The sequence below is a fragment of the Triturus cristatus genome, chromosome 10, assembly GCF_964204655.1.
Source record: "Triturus cristatus chromosome 10, aTriCri1.1, whole genome shotgun sequence".
In the NCBI taxonomy this organism is placed as follows: Eukaryota; Metazoa; Chordata; class Amphibia; order Caudata; family Salamandridae; genus Triturus; species Triturus cristatus.
In genome coordinates, this window is record NC_140593.1 from 58,419,985 (window position 1) to 58,446,893 (window position 26,909).

General features: G+C 47.1%; 1 protein-coding gene across 2 annotated transcripts in view; it reads left to right on the forward strand.

The window, feature by feature from the left end:
- Positions 1-26,909, forward strand: part of CHN2 (chimerin 2) — a 531,221-nt gene that overhangs the window by 404,986 nt on the left and 99,326 nt on the right. For both annotated transcript variants that reach the window (XM_085630409.1, XM_085630408.1), the window contains exons 8-9: positions 9,396-9,480; positions 24,270-24,443. In XM_085630409.1, the coding sequence (XP_085486535.1) occupies positions 9,396-9,480; positions 24,270-24,443 (259 nt within the window). The remainder of the gene's footprint in view (positions 1-9,395; positions 9,481-24,269; positions 24,444-26,909) is intronic.

Genomic DNA, 26,909 nt, shown 5'->3' on the forward strand with positions numbered 1-26,909 from the left:
GTTCTTTTCTGTTACCCCAACACTACTGACATTCCTTTCTGTTACCCCAGCACTACTGACATTCCTTTCTGTTACCCCAGCACTACTGACATTCCTTTCTGTTACCCCAGCACTACTGACGTTCCTTTCTGTTACCCCAACACTACTGACATTCCTTTCTGTTACTCCATCACTACTGACATTCCTTTCTGTTACTCTGACACTACTGACATTTCTTTCAGTTATCCCAACACTACTGACATTCCTCTCTGTTAACCCAGCACTACTGACATTCCTCTCTGTTACTCCGTCACTACTGATGTTCCTCTCTGTTACCCTAGCACTACTTATATTTCTTTCTGTTACCCCGGAACTGCTGGCATTTTTTTCTGTAACCCCGGCAGTATTGACATTCCTTTCTGTTAACCTATCACTACTGACGTTACTTTTTATTAACCCAGCACTACTGACGTTCTTTTCTGTTACTCCGTCACTACTGATGTTCCTCTCTGTTACCCTGGCACTACTTATATTTCTTTCTGTTACCCCGGAACTGCTGGCATTTTTTTCTGTTACCCTGGCAGTATTGACATTCCTTTCTGTTAACTTATCACTACTGACGTTCCTTTCTGTTACCCCACCACTACTGACGTTCCCTTCTGTTACCTCAGCAGTACTGACGTTCCTTTCTGTTACACCGACACTACTGACATTGCTTTCTGTTACTCTAACACTACTGATGTTCCTTTTGGTTACTCAGGCACTACTGACGGTCGTCTCTGTTACCTCAACATTACTGACGTTCCTTTCTGTTACTCTGAAACTAATGACATTACTTTCTGGTACTCCACCTCTACTGACAGTCTTTTCTGTTACAACAACACTACTGACATACAGATGTTCCTTTCTGTTATTTCAACACTACTTTCTTCCCTTTCTGTTACCCCGACAGTACTGAGTTCCTTTCTGGTACCCCAACAATACAGATTTTTCTTTCTGTTACCTTGACACTACTGATGTTCCTTTCTGGTACCCCAACACTACTGACGTACCTTTCTTCCTTTCTGTTACCCTGACACTACTGACATTCCTTTCTGTTACTCGGGCATTACTGACGTTCCTTTCTGTCACTCCGACTCTACTTACGTTCCTTTCTGTCACTCCAACACTACTGATGTTCTTTTCTGGTGCCCCAGCACAACTGACATTCTTTTATGTTACACAGGCACCACTGACATTCCTTTATGTAACGCAGGCACCACTGACATTCCTTTATGTTACTCAGGCACCACTGACATTCCTTTATGTTACTCAGGCACCACTGACATTCCTTTATGTTAATCCAACGCCACTGTTGTTCCTTTCTGTTACCCTGACACTACTGATTTCCTTTCTGTTACCTCAACACTACTGACATTCCTTTCTGTTACTCTGACACTACTGACACTTCTTTCAGTTATCCCAACACTACTGACCTTCCTCTCTGTTACTCCGTCACTACTGATGTTCCTCTCTGTTACCCTGGCACTACTTATATTTCTTTCTGTTACCCCGGAACTGCTGGCATTTTTTTCTGTTACCCCGGCATTATTTACATTCCTTTCTGTTAACCTATCACTACTGACATTACTTTTTATTAACCCAGCACTACTGACGTTCTTTTCTGTTACTCCGTCACTACTGATGTTCCTCTCTGTTACCCTGGCACTACTTATATTTCTTTCTGTTACCCCGGAACTGCTGGCATTTTTTTCTGTTACCCCGGCAGTATTGACATTCCTTTGTGTTAACCTATCACTACTGACGTTCCTTTCTGTTACCCCACCACTACTGACGTTCTCTTCTGTTACCTCAGCAGTACTGACGTTCCTTTCTGTTACACTGAAACTACTGACCTTGCTTTCTGTTACTCTAACACTACTGACGTTCCTTTTGGTTACTCAGGCCCTACTGACGTTCGTCTCTGTTACCTCAACATTACTGACATTCCTTTCTGTTACTCTGACACTAATGACATTACTTTCTGGTACTCCACCTCTACTGACAGTCTTTTCTGTTACCGCAACACTACTGACATACAGACGTTCCTTTCTGTTATTCCAACACTACTTTCTTCCCTTTCTGTTACCCCGACAGTACTGAGTTCCTTTCTGGTACCCCAACAATACAGATTTTTCTTTCAGTTACCTCAACACTACTGTCGTTCCTTTCTGGTACCCCAACACTACTGACGTACCTTTCTTCCTTTCTGTTACCCTGACACTACTGACATTCCTTTCTGTTACTCGGGCATTACTGACGTTCCTTTCTGTCACTCCGACTCTACTTACGTTCCTTTCTGTCACTCCAACACTACTGATGTTCTTTTCTGGTGCCCCAGCACAACTGACATTCCTTTATGTTACTCAGGCACCACTGATATTCCTTTATGTAATTCCGGCACCACTGACATTCCTTTATGTTACTTAGGCACCACTGACATTCCTTTATGTTAATCCAACGCCACTGATGTTCCTTTCTGTTACCCTGACACTACAGTCGTTTCTTTCTGTTACCTCAACACTACTGATGTTCCTTTCTGTTACCTCAACACTACTAATGTTCCTTTCTGTTACTCTGACACTAATGACATTACTTTCTGGTACTCCACCTCTACTGACAGTATTTTCTGTTACCCCAACACTACTGATGTTTTTTTCTGGTGCCCCAGCACAACTGACATTCCTTTATGTTACTCAGGCACCACTGACATTGCTTTATGTTACTCAGGCACCACTGACATTTCTTTATGTTACCCAGGCACCACTGGCATTCCTTTATGTTACTCAGGCACCACTGACATTCCTTTATGTTAATCCAACGCCACTGATGTTCCTTTCTGTTACCCTGACACTACTGATGTTCCTTTCTGTTACCTCAACACTACTGACATTCCTTTCTGTTACTCTGACACTACTGACATTTCTTTCAGTTATCCCAACACTACTGACATTCCTCTCTGTTACTCCGTCACTACTGATGTTCCTCTCTGTTACCCTGGCACTACTTATATTTCTTTCTGTTACCCCGGAACTGCTGGCATTTTTTTCTCTTACCCCGGCATTATTTACATTCCTTTCTGTTAACCTATCACTACTGACGTTACTTTTTATTAACCCAGCACTACTGACGTTCTTTTCTGTTACTCCGTCACTACTGATGTTCCTCTCTGTTACCCTGGCACTACTTATATTTCTTTCTGTTACCCCGGAACTGCTGGCATTTTTTTCTGTTACCCCGGCAGTATTGACATTCCTTTCTGTTAACCTATCACTACTGACGTTCCTTTCTGTTACCCCACCACTACTGACGTTCTCTTCTGTTACCTCAGCAGTACTGACGTTCCTTTCTGTTACACTGAAACTACTGACATTGCTTTCTGTTACTCTAACACTACTGACGTTCCTTTTGGTTACTCAGGCACTACTGACGTTCGTCTCTGTTACCTCAACATTACTGACATTCCTTTCTGTTACTCTGACACTAATGACATTACTTTCTGGTACTCCACCTCTACTGACAGTCTTTTCTTTTACCCCAACACTACTGACATACAGACCTTCCTTTCTGTTATTCCAACACTACTTTCTTCCCTTTCTGTTACCCCGACAGTACTGAGTTCCTTTCTGGTACCCCAACATTACAGATTTTTCTTTCTGTTACCTCGACACTACTGTCGTTCCTTTCTGGTACCCCAACACTACTGACGTACCTTTCTTCCTTTCTGTTACCCTGACACTACTGACATTCCTTTCTGTTACTCGGGCATTACTGATGTTCCTTTCTGTCACTCTGACTCTACTTACGTTCCTTTCTGTCACTCCAACACTACTGATGTTCTTTTCTGGTGCCCCAGCACAACTGACATTCCTTTATGTTACTCAGGCACCACTGACATTCCTTTATGTAATTCAGGCACCACTGACATTCCTTTATGTTACTCAGGCACCACTGACATTCCTTTATGTTAATCCAACGCCACTGATGTTCCTTTCTGTTACCCTGACACTACAGTCGTTCCTTTCTGTTACCTCAACACTACTGACGTTCCTTTCTGTTACCTCAACACTACTAATGTTCCTTTCTGTTATTCTGACACTAATGACATTACTTTCTGGTACTCCACCTCTACTGACAGTATTTTCTGTTACCCCAACACTACTGACATACAGACGTTCCTTTCTGTTATTCCAACACTACTTTCTTCCCTTTCTGTTACCCCGACAGTACTGAGTTCCTTTCTGGTACCCCAACAATACAGATTTTTCTTTCTGTTACCTCGACACTACTGTCGTTCCTTTCTGGTACCCCAACACTACTGACGTATCTTTCTTCCTTTCTGTTACCCTAACACTACTGACATTCCTTTCTGTTACTCGGGCATTACTGACGTTCCTTTCTGTCATTCTGACTCTACTTACGTTCCTTTCTGTCACTCCAACACTACTGATGTTCTTTTCTGGTGCCCCAGCACAACTGACATTCCTTTATGTTACCCAGGCACCACTGACATTCCTTTATGTAACGCAGGCACCACTGACATTCCTTTATGTTACTCAGGCACCACTGACATTCCTTTATGTTACTCAGGCACCACTGACATTCCTTTATGTTAATCCAACGCCACTGATGTTCCTTTCTGTTACCCTGACACTACTGATGTTCCTTTCTGTTACCTCAACGCTACTGACATTCCTTTCTGTTACTCTGACACTACTGACATTTCTTTCAGTTATCCCAACACTACTGACATTCCTCTCTGTTACTCCGTCACTACTGATGTTCCTCTCTGTTACCCTGGCACTACTTATATTTCTTTCTGTTACCCCGGAACGGCTGTCATTTTTTTCTGTTACCCCGGCAGTATTGACATTCCTTTCTGTTAACCTATCACTACTGACGTTCCTTTCTGTTACCCCACCACTACTGACGTTCCCTTCTGTTACCTCAGCAGTCCTGACGTTCCTTTCTGTTACACTGACACTACTGACATTGCTTTCTGTTACTCTAACACTACTGACGTTCCTTTTGGTTACCCAGGCACTACTGACGTTCCTCTCTGTTACCTCAACATTACTGACGTTCCTTTCTGTTACTCTGACACTAATGACATTACTTTCTGGTACTCCACCTCTACTGACAGTCTTTTCTGTTACCCCAACACTACTGACATACAGACGTTCCTTTCTATGTTTCCAACACTACTTTCTTTCCTTTCTGTTAACCCGACAGTACTGAGTTCCTTTCTGGTACCCCAACAATACAGATTTTTCTTTCTGTTACCTCGACACTACTGTCGTTCCTTTCTGGTACCCCAACACTACTGACGTACCTTTCTTCCTTTCTGTTACCCTGACACTACTGACATTCCTTTCTGTTACTCGGGCATTACTGACGTTCCTTTCTGTCACTCTGACTCTACTTACGTTCCTTTCTGTCACTCCAACACTACTGATGTTCTTTTCTGGTGCCCCAGCACAACTGACATTCCTTTATGTTACTCAGGCACCACTGATATTCCTTTATGTTACTCAGGCACCACTGACATTCCTTTATGTTACTCAGGCACCACTGACATTCCTTTATGTTAATCCAACGCCACTGACGTTCCTTTCTGTTACCTCGACACTACTGATGTTCCATTCTGTTACCTCAACACTACTAAGGTTCCTTTACCCTGACACTACTGACATGTTGCTCCAGTCCAGGTAGCATTATGTCAGTCTGTGCTGATCTTCACCAGATGATGGGAGAGAGAGGGATGCAGAGCATTACTCAGTGAGTGACCTCACTTCACCTCGTAACTATATGTGAATATTCGTGACCGTCAATACGGAAGAATAGAACTGACACAAAAGAAGATGTATGAAAGTGATAGCATCCATTTTGTTTAGGTAAGACATCACACTTGGGGGCAGATTTACAAGAACTAACGCAGCTCCGCATTTTAGCAGAGATGCAGCATCTCTGCATTTCAGCAGAGATGCGTCAGTTCAATTGTGTCACGCAAAAAAACCCTTGCGCCGCCATGGATGCGTTGCATTTGCAATGCGGCACACCATGGCGCAAGGATTGACAGATGCCTCACGTATCTGTTGGTGTAAAGGTAATGCATCGCTGGTGTTGTGTCGCAAGCGTGACGCAACTCCAGCAATGCTCAGGAATGCCTATTCCTATTGTGTTGCGTCACTCCTGATGCTAACTTCAAGCAGGCGTAAGGTTTTGACTCAGTGACGTTATAGAAGTGACACAGTGAAATCATGTAGATTTCACTGCCTCACTTTTACGAGGCATTTTTGCGTCGGAACGCCCACCCTGCATACATTATACCTGATGCAGGTATCATGTGACGCAGGGCTTTACAACGTGACGCATCTCCCTAGATGCGTCACATTGTAAATGTGTCGCAACGTGGCACTGTTTTCGATGCTGCTGTGTCACAAAAGTGATGCAACGGTGGCGTAAAAGTGTCGCAAGGGGCTTGTACATCTGCCCCATCGTGTTCATGGTGATTTAAAAAAGAAGCGTATCGGTAAATAATATTACATCAAAAGGTAACTTTTCGTTGCGCATCTCCAAGCTGAATCTCGGGTGCAATCTCCTGTTGCACTATGGCAAGGTATTGATTTATTTGGGACTTTAAAAGACGCGAAACTTGTTGCCAGGGGCCACTCTAGAGAGTGAACATTTCAGTGTTACTCGTTGTAATACATATCTGGATGCAATGACAGAAGCAGCAGAACTCCAGTCCACGGCACACTATGCTGAGCACAGATTTATAGCTTAAGTGTTTTTAAGCCACTCCCTCAAGTACATTGGCCACGCCTCTTTGAGAGAACCCCCACTTTTTTCATCCTCCTTAAAGTCCTGTGCATATGTTTAGTGCTTTATACCCCTGCCGAGGTGCTACAGTCAGCTTGCTAGACTCTGGGTTATGCTCAGTTGTATGTGTTATTAATTTCAGCGTGGTGTATGTGGGTTAGTGTCGTGCGTGAGTGACCAGAGTGGAGTTCTTGTCTCGTCTGAGACTGCAGTGCCTGGGCGTGTGATTGGCGCGAGAGGTGTTAGAGCGCGTGCACGTCCCATCAATGTGTGCAGGACAATGCTAGCCTGTATGGGTCTCCAGAGACGGACTCGTGGGTGAGACATGCGCAGTCCGTGGTAGGTGCTGGGCAGTCCGTCAGTCACGGTGGAGGGCTGTTAAACCCCTGTGGCTTGAGGGGGTCCACACAAAGGCCCTAGAAGAACACAGACAGATGTGGTGGATGAGTCCAGGCGTCTCTGACTTGCAGTCAGTGCTGACAGTCATTGTATAGTGTGAGGGACTCTGAGCCTGGGAAAGGGCCATAGGGTCCCCCTTCCCCCAGGGATGGGATGGGAGGAGCTTGCCACAAGGCGCTTGTTGCAGGATGACAGGACACAGAACCTCTGGGGGGTGCTTCTTAACCTGTGGTCTGGGGTCTGCGAAGCCTATTCAGGGGGTCCGTGACTGCTTGGAAAATTCATTATTAACAGATGAAGAAAATCTATATAAATATAAAGGCGAAATGTTCAACTGGATATTTTAAAATGATCTGTAAATGTAAAGGAATTTGAAATTGGAGGGTAATGATTTAGATCTCTGTGGACGGGTCACTCCGTCACACCGGCGATGGATATCCCGTCCACTAAAATATAAATCCCATAAGAAATATCAATCCCATTATATCCTAATGGGATTTATATTTCAGCGGATGGGATATCTGTCACCGTTGCAACGGAGTAACTCATCCGCTGAACTCCAAACCAGGCCCTAAGCTTCCCCAGATTGACTCATGGGAGCCGCGCACGTGCATCAAGCAAAACATAGCGCGGACTACGGGGGCCTCAAGTGAATTGAGAAAAGCCCCAACCTTCCAGTTAAAATTAACATTATGATTTTGTATAAATATTTCTTTGGGAATTAAATACAATATTACATCATTTGCATATGTGTTTGATGAAAGCTTCTGTGTCTATTTTTTGTGTATTGTCTTGCGGTTCAAATTATAAAAATGCTTAGGTTGGGGTTCTCCGGTTTCTAGTAATTACTCAGTGGGGGTTCCCAGATTCCAATAATGACTCAATGGGGGTCCCCAGATTCCAATAGTGATTTGGTGGGGTCCCTGGGTTCCAGTAATGATGTAGGGCCCGATTCAAAGAACTAACTTAAGACAAAATCCTAAACTTACTACCAGTTTGGTATTCACAGAAGGCACTGACTCACTTCGGTATTCACAGAAGTTAGGAGCCCTAACTTTACTACTCCTAAACTGAGAAAAATCCTAACTTTAAGACTTTCGGCATTCACAGAAGGCATTTAGGAGTCCTAAAGTTACGAGTCCTAAATTTACTACTACTAAATTGAGAAAAATCCTAATTTTAAGACTTTCGGTTTTCACAGAAGGCATTTAGGAGTCCTAAAGTTAGGAGTCCTAACTATACTACTACTAAACTGAGAAAAATCCTAATTTTAAGGCTTTCGGTATTCACAGAAGGCATTTAGGAGTCCTAAAGTTAGGAGTCCTAAGTTTACTACTACTAAATTGAGAAAAATCCTAATTTTAAGACTTTCGAGAATTCACAGAAGGCATTTAGGAGTCCTAAAGTTAGGAGTCCTAAGTTTACTACTACTAAATTGAGAAAAATCCTAATTTTAAGACTTTCGGTATTCATAGAAGGCATTTAGGAGTCCTAAAGTTAGGAGTCCTAACTATACTACTACTAAACTGAGAAAAATCCTAATTTTAAGACTGTCGGTATTCACAGAAGGCATTTAGGAGTCCTAAATTTAGGAGTCCAAACTTCTGTGAATACTGAAATGAGTAAGTGCCTTCTTTGAATACCAAAATGAGTAAGTGACTTCTGCGAATACCAAAATGGTAGTAAGTTTAGGATTTTGTCTTTAGTTAGTTCTGTGACTCGGGCCCTAAGTGATGGTCCATAGAAGTCAAAATATTGAGAACTACTGGTGTAGGAAATACCCCTGGGCCAGGCAAGAGTGGGCTGTGGCCTGCACTGGATTCAGGTAGCCATTGAATCAAATTAAGGAGTCAATCTGTTTAGGGCGTGACCAATGGCTATATATAAAATAAATGCATAAGAGAGCTGGCTACACTGGAATGGCCAGGACATGTGAGGGTTTGTTGTGCTACAAATTGAAAGTGAGGGGCGAGGGGCAGCTCAGAAATCCTTCTGGCTTAACAAGATCAGGGACCCCTTGGGTATGTGCTTGTCTGTCCCCCCCCACTCTGTGTGGCATTTTAACTCCCACCCCTACACACATAACCATCATCCCTGAGATGCCTGTGTCCCGCTATTGCCCTCCCTTCTGACCTCCTCTCTTTCTCCCCCTCCAGGTGCACACGTTCCGCGGGCCGCACTGGTGCGAGTATTGTGCCAACTTCATGTGGGGGCTGATTGCCCAGGGAGTCCGGTGCTCAGGTAATGTTCACCACAACTGACCCAGCTGAAGTGAGGAGCAGGTCATGGACATGTGACCACTCCAGCCAACATAGCACCCAGGGGAGTCATCTGGGCACGCTGGTGTGGCAGTGTGAGGTACTCTGGCCGGACATGAGATGCTGTGCAACCTGCTGCCCCCTAGTACAGCAGCATGATGTATTCTGGCACCCTTGTGTTTCATACCACGTGAAGTAGAGGAATCCTGGCAATTGTGTGCTCACTAGTATGTGAAAGAGGTATGCCGCCAGTCGTGCTCTCTAGTGTGGTAACATTAGTTATTGTCCCAAAATATGAGATGCCCTACCTTTCCCGTGTTCCCAAGTGTGGGGACATGAGGTATTACAGCGTTCTAACGCTCCCTAGCATGTGCAGGTATCTTGGTAGTAAAGTGCTTCCTAGTATGGTGGCGTGGTCCCCGATATGTGAACATGTGATAGTGGAGTGGTCCCCAGTATGTGCACATGTGCCTGTCGCATATTCCTCAGTATGTGAACATGTGACAGTCACATGGTCCCAGTATGTGAACATGCGCCAGTGGTGTGGTCTCCAGTATGTGAACATGCTCCAGTAGTATGGTCCCCAGTATGTGAACATGTGCCATTAACTTAGTCCCTAGGACTGGTAACATGTGCCAGTTGTGTGGTCCCCAGTATGTGAACTTGTGCCAGTCTCATGGTCTCTCAATATGTGAACATGCCCCAGTTGTGTGGTCCCCTGTATGTCAACATTCGTCAGTCACGTGGTCACTAGTAAGTGAACACGTGCCTGTCACATATTTCCCAGTATGTGAACATGTGACAGTCACATGGTCCCAGTATGTGAACATGCACCAGTGGTGTGGTCTCCAGTATGTGAACATGCTCCAGAAGTATGGCCCCCAGCAGGTGAGCATGTGCCAGTCACGTGGTCCCTCAGTACGTGAACATGTGCCAGTAACTTAGTCCCTAGGACTGGTAACATGTGCCAGTTGTGTGGTCCCCAGTATGTGAGCATGTGCCAGTCTCATGGTCTCTCAATATGTGAACATGCCCCAGTTGTGTGGTCCCCTGTATGTCAACATGCGGTAGTCGCGTGGTCCCCAGTATGTCAACAGGCGCCAGTCGAGTGGTCCCCAGTATGTGAGCATGCGCCAGTCGCATGGGCCCCAGTTTGTGAACATGTGCCTGTCACGTGGTCATCAGTATGTGAACACGTGCCTGTCACATGGTCCCAAAGTATGTGAACATGCCCCAGATGCATGGTCCCTAGTATGTGAGCATGCTCCAGTTGCATGGTCCCCGGTATGTGAACATGTGCCTGTCACGTGGTCACCAGTATGTGAACATGCGCCAGTTGCATTGTCCCAAGTATGTGAGAATGCACTAGTTGCATGGTCCACAGTATGTGAGAATGCGCCTGTCGCATTATCTCCAGTATGTGAACATGTGCCTGTCACGTGGCCACCAGTATGTGAACATGCGGCAGTTGCGTGGTCTCCAATAGGTGAACATGCCCCATACGCGTGGTCCAGAGTTTGTGATTATGTGCCTGTCACATGGTTTCTCAATATGTGAACATGCCCCAGTTGTGTGGTCCTCTGTATGTCAACATGCGGCAGTCACGTGGTCCCCAGTATGTGAACATGGGCCTGTCACTTGGTCACCAGCATGTGAACATGCGCCAGTTGCGTGGTCCCCAGTATGTGAGCATGCGCCAGTCGCATGGTACCCAGTATGTGAACATGTGCCTGTCACGTGGTCCCCAGGTATGTGAACATGCGCCATTTGCGTGGTCCCCAGTATGTGAGCACGCGCCCGTTGTGTGGTTCCCAGTATGTGAACATGTGCCTTTCACGTGGTCACCAGTATGTGAATATGCGCCAGTTGCGTGCTCCCCAGTATGTGAGCATGCACCAGTCGCATGGTCCCCAGTTTGTGAGCATGTGCCTGTCACGTGGTCACCAGTATGTGAACATGCACCTGTCACATTGTCCCACAGTATGTGAACGTACGCCAGTCGCGTGGTCCCCAGTATGTGCACATGCACCAGTCGTGTGGTCCCCAGTATGTGAGCAAGCACCAGTTGCGTGGTCCCCAGTATGTAAAAATGTGCCTTTCACGTGGTCACCAGTATATGAACATGTGCCAGTTGCATGCTCCCCAGTATGTGAACATGCGCTAGTAGTGTGGTCCTCAGTTTGTGAGCATGTGCCTGTCACATGGCCATCAGTATGTGAACATGCGCCTGTTGCGTGGTCCCCAATATGTAAACATGTGCCTGTCACATGGTCACTAGTATGTGAACATACACCAGTCGTGCGGTCCCCAGTATTTGAGCATACGTCAGTCATGTGGTCCCCAGCATGTGAACATGTGCCTGTCACGTGGTCACCAATATGTGAACAAGCGCCAGTTGCATGGTCCTCAGTATGTGAACATGTGCCTGTCACGTGGTCACCAGTATGTGAGCATATGCAAGTCGCGTGTTCCACAGTATGTGAGCATGCACCAGTTGCATGGTCCCACAGTATGTGAACATGTGCCTGTCACGTGGTCACCAGTATGTGGACATGTGCCAGTCACTTGGTCCCCAGCATGTGAACATGCGCCAGTCGCGTGGTCCCCAGTATGTGAACATGTGCCTGTCACGTGGTCCCCAGTATGTGAGCATGCACCAGTTGCATGGTCCCCAGTATGTGAACATGCGCCAGTTTCATGGTCTCACAATATGTGATCATGCCCCAGTCATGTGGTCCCCAATATGTGATCATGCACCAGTCATGTGGTCCCCAGTATGTGAGCATGTGCCAGTTGCATGGTCCCCAGTATGTGAACATGCACCAGTTTCATGGTCTCTCAATATGTGATCATGCCCCAGTCATGTAGTCCCCAGTATGTGAACTTGTGCCATTGGCATGGTCCCAGTGTGTGAACATGTGCCAGTGGCATGGTCCCAAGTATGTGAACATGTGCTAGTGGCATGGTCCCTAGTATGTGAACAAGCGCCAGTGGTCTGGTCCTTAATATGTGAACATATACGAGTTGCGTGGTCCCTAGCATGTGAACATGTGCCAGCGGCGTGGTCCCAGTATGTGAACATGTGCCAGTTGCATGGCCCCTCGTATGTGAACATGCCCCGGTCGCATTATCCCCCATATGTGAACATGCGCCAGTCGTGTGGTCCCAGTATGTGAGCATGTGCCAGTCGCATGCTCCTTGGCCTAGGATGTAAACTGGAGGTAACCTGGTGTGTATATGAACATGAGGTACCCTGCAGCTGTGCTCCCTGAGGTACCCTTGTGCGTCATGTGCTTGCAAATACGGTTGTAAGCAATAAATCCGCACATCACTGGGAGTGGGGACACCCAGTTTTGAACCCCAACATTGTTGTTATGTTATGTTACTTTATTTTTATATAGCGCTAAATCACCGACAGATCTCTAAGTGCTTTAGAGAGAGAGGCCAAGGGCTAGTTGGTGGTTCCATAAATAGCGATGGCGGGTGTGGATAGTCAAACAGTGTTCAAGTCCTCCTTAAAAAGGACGGTTTTGAGTGGTTCACACCTCGCACGAAATGGTGCGCTTAACACGCTGTACACACAGGTGGAGAGAGACCACCTCTACACCTCCGTGTCCCCCCGATCTCCACAGTCACACTGACCCTGGTGTAGGTTGTGTTTGAACTCACAGCATCACACTACACCTGCCTTTGTAGAATTATTTGGGACTGAGTTCATCTACCTCCGCTCTGGGTTTACGCCCCCACATGTCCTGTACAGTCTGTCTGTTCTGGGGTAGAGGTCACACACGAGGGGCCCGCCACGTGCCATTGTGCCAGGTGCCATTGTGCCATTGTGCCATGTGCCATTGTGCCCGCACAGAGAGAGGGCGGGGAAAGGGCGATGTGTGAATCTGTAGGAGGAGGGGTCTTGGATCAGGCCCCCTAGAGGCGACTGAGGAGTAACGTATGCAGGTTAATCCAAGAAAGTGTTGTTCAAGCATGGACCTTCTCGGAGCAGCAGTGATGGGGAAGCCAACCAACGAAAACTAATGGGAGAAGAAAGACAGACTTCCTAGAGCGGCTTGAACCCAGGTTACCAGCACTGAATATCTCTCTAATATCTGTTCCCTGAAAGAACCTACGTTTTAGAGGCCGCATGGTCGTGACTCAAAGCATAAAACACACTCCATGTGTTAGCTACGCTGCTACCGCCCCTGAACTGCTAATGACAGACAAAACATCACAAATGGCGTCATCCATTACATCACTAGTGGCTTCATATATGACCTCATCAATGACAGCATCTGTGATGTAACGGACGCGGATGTACAAGGAACTGAAAAACTGCAGTTCCAGTGCTAGCCACATGATGTCCTCATAGATGCCATATAGACTTCGAAAGTTATATAGCGCCCACTTTCTCTTCATTTTAACCTGCCACAAACCGGTGCTGTCGCCTACAGTTTGCTCTCCCCAGGCTGCCTACAATGTAGGACCACCACAAATAACAAAGCTTGAATGCTGTTAAACCTGTGTGAAGAAAGTGAAAACTCTGCTATATGATAAAAGAGGAACCCTCCCCCTTCTTACGGGCCTGCAGGACACTGAGTAAGGCTTGCACATTCACGAGTACATAACTTCAGATGCACACCTAAACAATTCTGTACAGATGATGATGGCACTTCGGGCTATCTGGAAGGTCCCCGCCAGCACCTAGAACAGTTCAAACTCTGACCGTGTCCATATATCTCACATCAGGTGAGGACTTGGCCAGGCTCCACCCAGGAGGATGGAAACACCCCCTGTAGAGGGCAGAACACAGTCTTTCAGCCCCGCAAATGTCACTCCTGGAGATGGCCTCACAGAGATTATGCAAAAATGAAACCCTGCAGTTCCAGCGCCCCCCAACAGATGTCCTCACAGTGATCCTACAACCATCAAACCCTGCAGTTCCAGTGACCCCCAGCAGAGGCCCTCACAGTGATCCTACAACCATCAAACCCTGCAGTTAGTGACCCCCTGCAGAGGCCCTCGCAGAGATTACATGGAAGATATTACATGGATATCAAAGGCATCGTTAGGGTTAGTAAGCGCTATATGAATGTAATGACAACAAAATATAATGTTTAAGATCACAAGTCTATGGGGTCATTATGTTTGACAAGCTATCAACTAAGGAAATGCTTTTTACAAGGTTATGGATCATAAACATAATATCCATTCAACTGCTGTTGAACGTGTGGAAGTTTTAATAGACACCAATCACATCCTTCTATTAAGTTTTAAAAGTGAAATATTTTAGTTTCAGTGGTACCTCAATCACTATTCCCTGAGCTCACTGCCCATGATCTCAGTGCCCACAGTGCCTGTCACCTAGAGCCATTCCTTCTAGGCACTCAGTTCAAGGCAAAGCCTCTTACCAGGCCCAGCATCAAATTCCTACTGTATAGTTTTGTATTGTGTTGGCTTTAACTATCACTTCATACCCCTGACAAGGCCATGAAACACATATGCAGGGGGGCAGCGCGTTACTCGGGGGAGTGCCATGGATGAACGTGTGTGCACCTGTCACGTGGCCTGCATTGGGGAGTGTTTTGATGTCATTTACGAGAGACAGGGATGTACACTTGCTGTGTTTCGTCGCTGCACCTCCGTAGGAGTATAAGTGGCAAAGCATGAAAGATAGGATACATGAGCGCTAGATGCTAGTGTATGGATGAATAGTGTGTAGGTACAGGGTAGGCTGCCTGGAAACAGTCCCAGTGTTGCGTGTGTAGGGTACAGACTGCTCAAGCACCCAAGTAGTAGCATAGCTAGGGGAGTGCGGCGGCGAGAGCAAGTAAATTTTTTTTGTGATTCTCCCTCGTCGTCTGTCACCTCCCCCCACTCATCATCTGTCGCCAGCCCCCTTGCTTGTTGCGTCTGTCACCAGTACTTCCCCACTCTTACCTGCTCCGGTTGTCACTGAGGGGCAAACTCCGGGATTGCCCCGGTGAAGGAAGTGACCCGATTAGGGCCACCCGGGTCACTCGCAACCTCCTCTCAGCCTGCCATACAAATGAAGAGTCGGTCAGACAGTAGAGAATACAAACCATGTATATTTATTCAGGTACACTTGAGCAGAGTCCAGTCTGACCAGCCTGCTGCAGAGGGACTGACTTCAGCAAACATGGTGATACATTATGTACAATTCAGAACCAATGAAGACACGCCCTGACTGGAAATTTTCAGTTGGAGGCAGCTAGATAAAGAAGGTACAGAAGGATGAGTTTCGATCCTAAGACCGGGCACACGCTATCTTAACGCCAAGGTCTTTCTGTCTCTGCCCGCCGCTCTAAAGGTGGGAGCGGGCCTCTATCTAGTGTGAAAGGTATGCGCTAGTAAGAACAGTGTATTTATTAGTACATCAAGGCTCAACCTTGGAGAAACGAAAACTATCAAAAATGCTTTCAGCAGAGAGAAAAATTAGTTTAGATTATGGCTCAAGATGGCGGCTAAACTTAAAATGGTGCTACGAATGCTAACTTAAGACGTTCAATAGATAAACAGCACAGCTAAAACATTTTTATTATAACACTGGGTGGCGAAAGGTCTAGCTACGCCACAGCACCCAGGAAGCTGCCGTTGCTGGGGGCGCAGTCTTGCATCATCTAAAGTTTGCTTTGAAGTCCACTCAAGAGTATCTGAGGAGTGCCCTCTAACAAGGGGTATTATGTAAGTATATACACAAGAAGGGCCTGAGGAGAGGAAACGCACAGTGAGGCCAGGCTCCTCAGTCAAAGAATCAATGCACAAAAGGACACTCGGGTCAGAAAAAAACTGAATGACGTCACAGACGGGAAACAAACTGACTAACCAGGGGAATTTCCCTTTTAAGGATGGTTTCCCTCACACACCAGAGGTGTCATGCTTCATCATGGGGAATCCTCCCCTTATCTTGAAGCCTAGTCAAGATGTGGGCTACAACCCCTTTCCTGCAAGGGAGGAGCTCAGGGATGTTTTCAGGTGAACGGGGTATTACTAAAACCCAATGTGAGCAATTAGAGTAAACAGGAAATGGTGCAGTGCAAAAAAAGTGAGTGAGTAAAACTAGGTACAGGGTTATCCTGATTAGCTTTATTCTTGCTACCATGTGCCAGGGTTAAAAACAGAAGGCATGGAATGCAGCTACAAACATTAGATGCAGGCACACTGAGTAGAGATCGACATGTTTCAGCCTAAGACCTAGCAAGTGTCGTGGCTTTCATCAGGATCTCTATTATAGCTACTGCTGTGTACTAAAGTGAATTAATAAAACATGATAACAATGCATCGGATTGTTGAAATTTAAATACTAAACCAGTGGTCCAAGAAATTCAAAAGAACAGATTCACCAGTTGGACATGTGAAGGAAAAATATACAGCAAACCGCGCAGTTACATCAGTTTGAACATGTACTATACATATGGCGCAAAAGCGACGTACCAAAGAAAACATAAAAAAACATAAAGAAACAATTCCTTAACATCCATTCATTTGTTAGAAATAATCACAAGTTCATCACTCCACAAAAAGACGTGCGATGTATACAGACATACTTTGCCCTTGTGGGGAAATGTCTAAGAGTGGCGTCACTAACCTGCAAGAAATCAGGTAGAGTGCCACATCTGTCCTGGGCTATTCGCCATAGGTACACACGCTGCTTCAACCTGTAGATTTAAGGTTGTGACGTTATATAATGGCATTGCCCAGTATTAGCAGATTTGACAAGCTCAAAGAGAGAAAGAAGTGGAGACCGAGGTGCAAGATGGTGCACTACTCTGGTTAATTTTACAATGGGGCTGTGGCTCTCAGCAACCATTGCAAAGTTGGGCCAAGGTGGTTGATAGTGGGAATATGTCAGGTCAAGATTGGCGAGTAATGTGCGTAGCTACAGAGCGACCCAAGCAGGACCCAAACCCCCAGCAGCGAGCGACCCGTAGACAGAGAGTCCCTGAACCAAGGTGTGTAATCACATAAGCGAGCCTATCTCCATAGTCGAGATCGTGCTCAGTCTATAAGAGGATGTGTGTAAAATGAGCATCCTCTGGAATATGCAATTTGCACACAGACATCACTTATGATGTGAGTGTTATGCTCAAGGGGCTAGAGGGCACCCGTAAATAGGAGAAATCTGAAAAAAACTAGAGAGACAGAGAGACTATGTACTTCAAGGGGGCACAGCGCACGTGTGTGGGGGAACCGTCCTTAAAAGGGAAATTTCCCCCTTATTAGTCAGTTTGTTTCCCGTCTGTGATGTCACTCCGTTTTTTTCTGACCCGATGGCCCTTTTTAGGTCTCGCCTACGCAGCGCGCATGCGCTGCATAGGAGGACCTTTAGCCGTCGTTCAGCTGTTTTTCAAAGCACATACTCATGCTTGTGGCAGCATACAGCTTGCGGGAGTGCGCAGCGGCACGCCACAAGCATGAGTATGTGCTTTTCAAAACAGCAGAGAGTGCGCGCATGCATGCACCACTCCTGAGCTCACCTCCTGCTCCCCCTCTCTCTCACTTGCATTAACTTCAACTCACCACTTTCGCAGCCGCGGAGCCGCGCTTGTGTTTTATTTCAGATTGCAATTACAGGAGCACGTTCTTTAAATGGCAAATGTGGTATATTGATAACCCAAGTCACACCATCATATAAGGATCAACGTTCTAATTTATTTGAAAACTTCCTTTCAGCCGCCCGCAAACTAGAGAGGGGCATGCACTCTCCCAGCAGCCCCAGGTGGCAGCAGACATTGCGAGATGCAGCGCGGGTGTGTGGAATTGGGGGCTGGCTCTCAGGCTTCCATAGGTGGCAGGGATGCAGAGCAGCGCTGCTCTACAACTCACCGGGAACGGCCAAGTCAGCCCTCAAGTCATTCTTTATTGTATATGCAAATATAGGCATGCATGGGTGCTTGAAAAGAGCAGCAGCAGCACAGCCCGCGCGCCGCTCCTTGCTTCACTGCGCTCAGCTCTAGTCCTCGCGCTGCCCCGTGCTCCCCTCCCCTCTCTTCTCGCCCTTTACGGAGTCTGAGAGCTGCCGCTGAATGCATGCAGCTCACCTCTTGCCGCTGGACCTGCTCACACTCGCACACTCTGCTCCAACTCTGCTAGCATCCGCTTCCACTTTTAAACTGTTACGTTTTGGAGATTAAGATGTAGGTAAGCCGTTTTAGAATTTATAACAGAGTTCCTGTTTTTGCCTCTTGTTTATGTTGAGCTCTGTTCACACATAGAGAATTTTGTTTTTCTATTTTAAAGTATGAGCTGTAAGCTGCATCAGTACTGTTTTCTGAATGCCACAAAGATTATTATTATAATACAATTTATGCTGCAAAAGAAAAAGGGCCGCTGAATGCACGCAGCTCACCTCTTGCCGCCGGACCTGCTCACACTTGCACTCGCACACTCTGCTCACTCTGCTTCGGCTCCGACTCCGCTAGCGTCCACTTGGCAATGAAACTGGTGCACATGTAAAGCGCTCTGATTCCTATTCAAAACTTGGATTGGATGTTGCAGCAGGTTTATGCTATCAGTGAGAAATAGCGTTACGCTTCCCAATCAGTGCGCTTTCCACGAGCGTCACTCTGTAGGTGCCTCACGCTCTTGATGTCTCAAGGCAAAGCTCCCTGAACTCTTTCCTGAAGATCCATCCACAGCGCTTTTGTACTGAAAACTCATTATCAGGAAATAACCATGAAAAATATTTGTATAAATGAAAATACATAATTAATATCAATACATTTAATTTACAAGTAATATTAAAGTGCAACAGTTTTTTTTTGTTTGAATATCTTTATTAGTAAAAAAAAATGTATTTCCTGGTACAGTATTTCCATTGTCTAGCATCAACAAGCATCACTTTCCTTAGGACATCACCTGTTCTATGGCACTGTATAAAGAAATCAGTGTGTGTCCTTCACATGAACTCGGTGTCATTGGTAACTACAGTGTATGAATGCTCATCCAGTTGTTAATCATCTTGGGCATTGACAACCCGCACATGCTGTCATCTCCAATCGAGCGCCAGGAGAAAAGTGTTTGGTATGCCTATTTCCGACAGTAATCTATGGTGCGATAGAGGCAAGAACATTAAATCAAAATAAATGAAAAGTAAGCAACACCTATATGAGAAGGCTATTCATTGTGGGTCGCAACTGTTAAAGTATACCTTAAAACATGTCTAGAATGAACAGATCCATATATACATATAAATGTCGCTTCTGCTCACAAGATATTTATTTTCTCTTGTTTATAACATTCAACCCAAATATTTTTTTTAATAACCAATAGTAAAACTTTAGCCATGCAACACTTGATGTTGTTGCACCAAGGATATTGTGCTGGATAACTAAATACTTATAAGGTCCCAAAGGCGAGATCTATTAGCTATGCCAATGCTTGTTGTGTAGTGTTATTATGAAACCAGCCATGGTATGTGCTGTGAAGAGACCAGCCAATAGCAGCAGGTGCGAACCATAGGAATGGTCGTTATACAACCAGTCCTGCTCAGACAGATCCCCTGTTCAGTGACCGAGGAGCAGCTGTTATAGGGCCAGCTGTAGTACATGCTCTGATGGGTCCACGTGGAGTGCCAAGGACCAGCTATCGTACCACCACCTGTAGTGCGTGCCTGAGGAGTTCACGCAGTAAATAAGCAACCCATGTGAAGGGGATTTACACATGTAGCCGGGCTCTATGGTATGAGAACTCCAGTCATGTAGCAAGGGTGTCGTGGACCCTAATTCAAACTTGTAAAGGGGGCACCTTGCAAATGACTAAGTAGTAAAACATCCATATTTGGGCTGCAGAAGGCTCTACACTGCCCTGGACCACCCAGTGCCACTGCACCTGCTGCACCATTGATAGCTAGGCCCCCGAGGGAGCCATACAGGAGAGGCAGAGGAATAATACAAGGAATCAGAGACATCGCGCAGACAAGGGTCCAAAGGGACCACCCAGGATAGTGACAGCGCAGCCCATCTGTGGGGGAGACCTTAAGGAATCAGAAGAAACGGGGTCAATCCACGAGTCTGTGCAAGGAATCATGTGTAGAGGGATCAGGCGAGCTGATCATACAATCATGTCTGAACATTAGAACTAAGGGAATGGAGAAGGGGTCCCAGCTTTAAGAGAACAAGGGAAGAAAGCGCAAGATGAACAGGCAAGAAACAGAGAGCCAAGCTCAGGATGCAGCGGGCAAGAAACAGAGAGTCAAGCACAGGATGCAGTGGGCGAGAAACAGGGAATCAAGCTCATGATGCAGTGGACATGAAAGAGAGATAGAAGCACAGGACACAGCTGGTGAGAAACAGGAAATGAAGCTCATGATGCAGCAGGCATGAAAGAGAGAATCAAGCACAGGATGCAGCAAGCACGGTAGAGAAAAATAGGATAGGACAAATCAGGCAAGAAAAAATGTTTTGGGGACAGTATCCAGTGGGCAAAAAACTGGAATGTTACAGGATCCAACAGGGAAAAAACTGTGCAGGAGTCCAGAGTCCACCTGGCAAGATACAAGAATTCCAGAACAGGACCCTCATACAAATAGGTAGGAACAGGAAAACTAGACAATGGACCTGTCTGGCAAGAAATAGGATATCCCCCACCCGATTGTTCTAGCAAACAACTTACTACCCTCTACCAGATACACCTGGCAAGAAACAGGGAAATAGGCACAGCGTGTGGGTGGCAAGAACGAGGGAATCTGGCACTGGACCCACCTGGAAAAAATCATTGAATTGGGCTCATCCGCAAGAGATAGTGTATCGACTTCTGGAATCATCTGGCAAGAGACAGTGTATCACACACTAGAATCATCTGGCAAGAAACAGTGTATCACACACTGGAATCATCTGGAAAGAAACAGTTTATCGAGTGCTGGAATCATCTGCAAGAAACAGTGTATCGAGTACTGAAATCATCTCTCAAGAAACAGTATATCGAGTGCTGGAATCGCCTCTTAAGAAGCAGTGTATCGAGTGCTGGAATCGCCTCTCAAGAAACAGTGTATAAAGGGCTGGAATCGTCTCTCAAGAAACAGTGTATCGAGTGCTGGAATCACCTCTCAAGAAACAGTGTATCGAGTGCTGGAATTGCCTCTCAAGAAACAGTGCATTGAGTGCTGGAATCACCTCTCAAGAAACAGTGTATCGAATGCTGGAATCCTCTCAAGAAACAGTGTATCATGTGCTGGAATCGTCTCTCAAGAAACAGTGTATCACGTGCTGAAATCGTCTCTCAAGAAACAGTGTATCAAGTGCTGGAATCGTCCCTTAAAGAAACAGTGTTTCGAGTGCTGGAATCGCCTCTCAAGAAGCAGTGTATCGAGTGCTGGAATCACCTCTCAAGAAACAGTGTATCGAGTGCTGGAATCGCCTCTCAAGAAACAGTGTATAAAGTGCTGGAATCGTCTCTCAAGAAACAGTGTATTGAGTGCTGGAATCACCTCTCAAGAAACAGTGTATTGAGTGCTGGAATTGCCTCTCAAGAAACAGTGCATTGAGTGCTGGAATCACCTCTCAAGAAACAGTGTATCGAATGCTGCATTCGTCTCTCAAGAAACAGTGTATCATGTGCTGGAATCGTCTCTTAAGAAACAGTGTATCAAGTGCGGGAATAGGATAGGATAGGATAGGATATGTGCTTGTAGAGCGCTCGAATGCCGTGGCGTCTTGGCGCTAAAAAGGGTAAGAACCTAGTGGAACCAACCGGCCTATCACCTGCAACTATGTTCTGGTGAACAGCAGAGTTTTCAAGGCTTTTCTAAACGCCAATCTATTAGGTTGCAGCCGCATGGCTGCAGGCAGTAGGTTCCATAGTAGAGCCGCACAGTGTGAGAACACTCTGCCACCCCATCTCACTCTCCTGATCCTATCTAAACAAAGAAGATTCAAGTTACCCGATCGTAATGGTCGGGCTGGGATGTAAGGTCTAAATAATATGCGCATTGCCCTTGCCCCACCTCCATAAAGCGCCTTGTGGACAAGACCTAGAGCCTTAAATTCGACCCGATGCTGCATTGGGAGCCAGTGTAAGGTTCGAATGGCCTCAGAGGTGGGTTTACCTCTAGGTATATCCAGGAGCAGTCTGGCCCCAGCATTCTGTAGTGATTGAAGCCTATTCATTTGCGTCTTATCGATGCCCAAAAATAGGCCATTACAATAATCCAACTTTGAAAGCAGGAGGGCCACTACCACTAGTTTCTGTTGTTCCTTCCTGATAAACGGGAAGATCTCCTTTAAAGTTTTAATCAGGAAAAAACAGGAGGAGGTAAAGAAACAGTGTATCGAGTGCTGGAATTGTCTCTCAAGAAATAGTGTATAGAGTGCTGGAATCATCTGTTACGAAACAGTGTATCGAGTGCTGGAATCGTCTATTACAAATTTGGCAAGAAACAGTGGCCCGGGACTGGACTTATCTGTGAAGAAACATGATATACATGCAAGGAACAGAGAAGCCGCCATATAGCCACTCTTGCAAGAAACAAAGGGCTCAATTTAGAGTTTGGCGGACAGGTACTCTGCCTCAAATGGGGCAGACTACACCATCTGTCACACCTGCTCCATTATCAGTCGGGTGGACCATCATCCTTCTGAGGACTGAGTCCCTGAGGTTCTGCCATCAGAGAGCTTCCTCTGACAGCCGGATGGAGTAAGAGCTGTTTAAGTGAGGACATCAGATAAGCCATCCTATTTAGAGAAGATTGTCTTGCATGCTCTCTTCTTTTTTCTTTCCATCATCGGTCTCAGACAGGAAAACAAAATCCACCCGATGCCCTGGAAGCTTTCTCTCAGGGTGTGGGTGTGTGTGTGGGGGGTTATAAGGTGTGTAGGGGGGAGGTCACTATTGTTTTTCAATAATAAACTCGATTTTGGAGCTTGTTTTTGAATCACAAAAAAAGTTTGGTGCCAGGGCCTCCTGCAAGACCATAGCCATGCACAGAGATCCCCGCTGGGCACTGGCACTCCTGGGCACTAAACCAGCAGGGCCGGTACCCTGAGGTGCTAGACCCGCAGGGCAGAGGCCCTGGAGGCATCTAGGCACTGAATGTTTCAGAGATGCCTTTCCCCGGTCCTGTGAAGCCAGTCGGTCCCCTCGGCCATTTTAAACTCCTGCCTGGCACATGGCTGGCATTACCATAGCTAGAGATGATCTTTGGGTGATGTGCACTATACAGATGTGGTACGTAATAACAGGGGCGATCACACCTACACAGATTCATCTATGACCCACCCAGCCTGCTGGCACATGCACCATGCCCCTCCCCAGTGTCCTCGGTAAAGCGCATAACCCATGGGCAGGGTGGCGGCACATACACCATGCCCCTCCATGTCATCGGTGAAGGCATTTCCCATCACTAGGGGGGCTGTACATGCACCATGCCCCTCCCCCATGTCCTTGGTGAAGCACATCACCCATCACTAGGGGCGCTGCGCATGCACCATGCCCCCCCCATGTCATCGGTGAAGGCATTACCCATCTCTAGTGGGAGGCACATGCACCATGCCCCCCCCATGTCATCGGTGAAGCGCATCACCCATCACTAGGGGGGCTGCACATGCACCATGCCCCTCCCCCATGTCCTTGGTGAAACACATAACCCATCGGCAGGGAGGCGGTACATGCACTATGCCCCTCCCCCATGTCATCGGTGAAGGCATTACCCATCTCAAGGGGGGCTGCACATGCACTATGCCCCTCCCCCATGTCCTTGCTGATGCGCATCGCCCATGCTCAGGGGGTGTGGGCCTGAACTGATGCTGTCCTCCTCTCTTGCAGACTGCGGCTTGAACGTCCACAAACAGTGCTCCAAGTATGTGCCGAACGACTGCCAGCCAGACCTCAAACGTGTCAAGAAGGTGTACAGCTGTGATCTGACCACCCTGGTGAAGGCGCACAACACGTCCAGGCCCATGGTGGTGGACCTGTGCATCCGGGAGATCGAAGATCGAGGTCAGTCAGCACTCGCACCCTCTGTGTACATCTGAGGGATTTCCCTCAATCACCCTTCTGTGTATATATTCTGAGCTGCCCTCAAACGTTGTCCAGTGTTTTATGTATGTGTCCATCTGTGTGCTCCCCAAACCCTGCCCAGCCTGTGTGTACACCTCTGACCCTTCAGCACAGTCCTACATGTCTTTGTGTACCAGAGCCCCCCTCAATCACTGTCCGGTGTCTTGATGAGATAGAACTTCAGCAGTGAAAGTGCATGATGGGAGGGTGCCTGGTGAGAGAGAAGTTCAGCCAGGGTGGAGAAGGTTAGACCACAGAGAGACTTGGAGAACCGGGCGAGGAGCCTCGCTGGAGCTTTAATCCTGATGGTGAAGGTGGGTCGACATCAAATGAGACTCAAGACCATCTGGTTGCAAAGTTCATAACGTTGTCGAGGTGAGTCAAGGTGAGAGAAGCGTTGTTAGGGAGACACACAGATAGGCTGAGGCAGCGGTCCAGTGTGTACAAGAGACTTCATGAGTTCTCTGTTATGACAAACAGGAGGTGGGGGCGACACAGTTGTCGGTTTATGACAATGAGCATTGTATACTGGAAGTGATGTCGCATTGATGACCCCTCAACCCATGCATGGCTTAGAACCATGGTGATGGGATTCGGGACATGACATCACATGGGTGACCCACTGTCTGATTCATATCCTAGCTCTATGGGCTTGGTATACTGTAAGTGACATCGCAGAGGTGACCCCTTGTCCCATTCATAGCCCATCACTTTGGGCATGAGATACTGGAAGTGACATCACACAAACGTCCCCCGTCCCATTCATAGTCCATCACCATGGGCAAGGGATACCGGAAGTGATGTCACATGAATGACCCCTCCTCCCACTCATAGCCCATCACCATGGGCACAGGATACCGAAAGTGAAATCACACTGACGACCCCATGTCCCATTCATATCCCATCACATGCATGACCCAATGGCACCTAGCCTGCCACTTACCTGGGCACCTAGCCTACCACTTGCCTGTGGCCTCCAGTTTGTGCTTGTTCCAGCCTGATCTAGTGACAGAGCCACTGACCGGGTTTTCCTGCTCACCGTTCTACCTGCCAACAAAAGCCCTGCCCACCCCAGTACCCACTTAATGCAGGCCACAGCATGATCCCACGCACACCGCAGGCCACACGCTAGACACCATCTTCACCTCCAGTGACAGCATCATGTGCAGACACACTACGGAACTCAGCTGGACTTACCACTCCATCGTCCACTTCAACATCACCAGCTCACAGAACTCCGCCCCAAATCTACCCAACATCCCCCCACCGCAGCTGGACCAAAGTCTCAAAGGATACATGGATCAACTCCCTTAACACCACCCACCCCATCTCCTCCAACAACCCTGACCAAAATGTCAGAAACTTCAACAATTGGATCCCCAACAGCACCAACAGCATCCCTCTCATCGACAATAACACTAACAGAAGGTCCACCAAGCAGGCTAAATGGTAGACTGAAGACCTCAGAACTGCTAAACAACACTGTAAACAACTGGAAAGGAGATGGCGCACCAGCAAGGACACGACCGACAAGATGCCCTTCAAGAAGGCCCTCAACCACTACCACAGACAGTTGAGAGAATCGAAGAAAAAGGCCTTAGCCTCACCCATTGAATCAAACTCTAATAACAGTAAAGAACTCTTCAATATCGTCAAAGAATTCGCCAACCCCTCAGCTGCAACAAACACCATTACTCCCTCACAGGAACGCTGAGACAACCTTGTAAACGTCTTAGACGACAAGATCGCCAACATCTACAGAAACTCCAAACCCCAGCCCAAAGCCACCAAGTTCTTCAAGCAACACAATGACCCCGCTACCACCTAAGACGCCCGACTAACCGAATGGATCCTGCTCGCCCTACAGGTAACCCCGGGCGAAGCTGGCGTAGTTGTACTCTGTTGAATTTCATGGAGTTACTACAAAACTCAGGGAATTCCTCAGAGTTCCGTGGCTGGCGGAGGCACAAATCCCCCCTGTCCCCCTCCGCACCCCCCCTGATAAACCCCTGCCCCCCTCCCGCTAAAACCCCCGGCTCCCGCCCCCACCCTCCCACTAAACCCCACGGCCCCAGCCCCCTCCTCCCGCGTAGTGGTAAGGCCTGCACTGCAGTAGAGCTGCTGGGAGACTTACCTTGGCTTCCTACTCCCAAGGTGCCCTGCTCCTGGCTGCTCCTGTGGCTCCACTTGCCCTCTGTTGTGCTGCTCTGCCTCCAGTTGATGTTCGACATGCCTTCACGCAGTACGCCATGTGCCCTGCAGTTCTTCCTGATGACGAAATCAGAGCTCTACTCGACTGAGGAGGGACTGTAACTCTGATCCTCCTAGACCTCTTGGCACCCTACGATACAGTCGCCCACCACACACTCATCACAAGGCTGCACACCATGGGCAGATGGATCACCT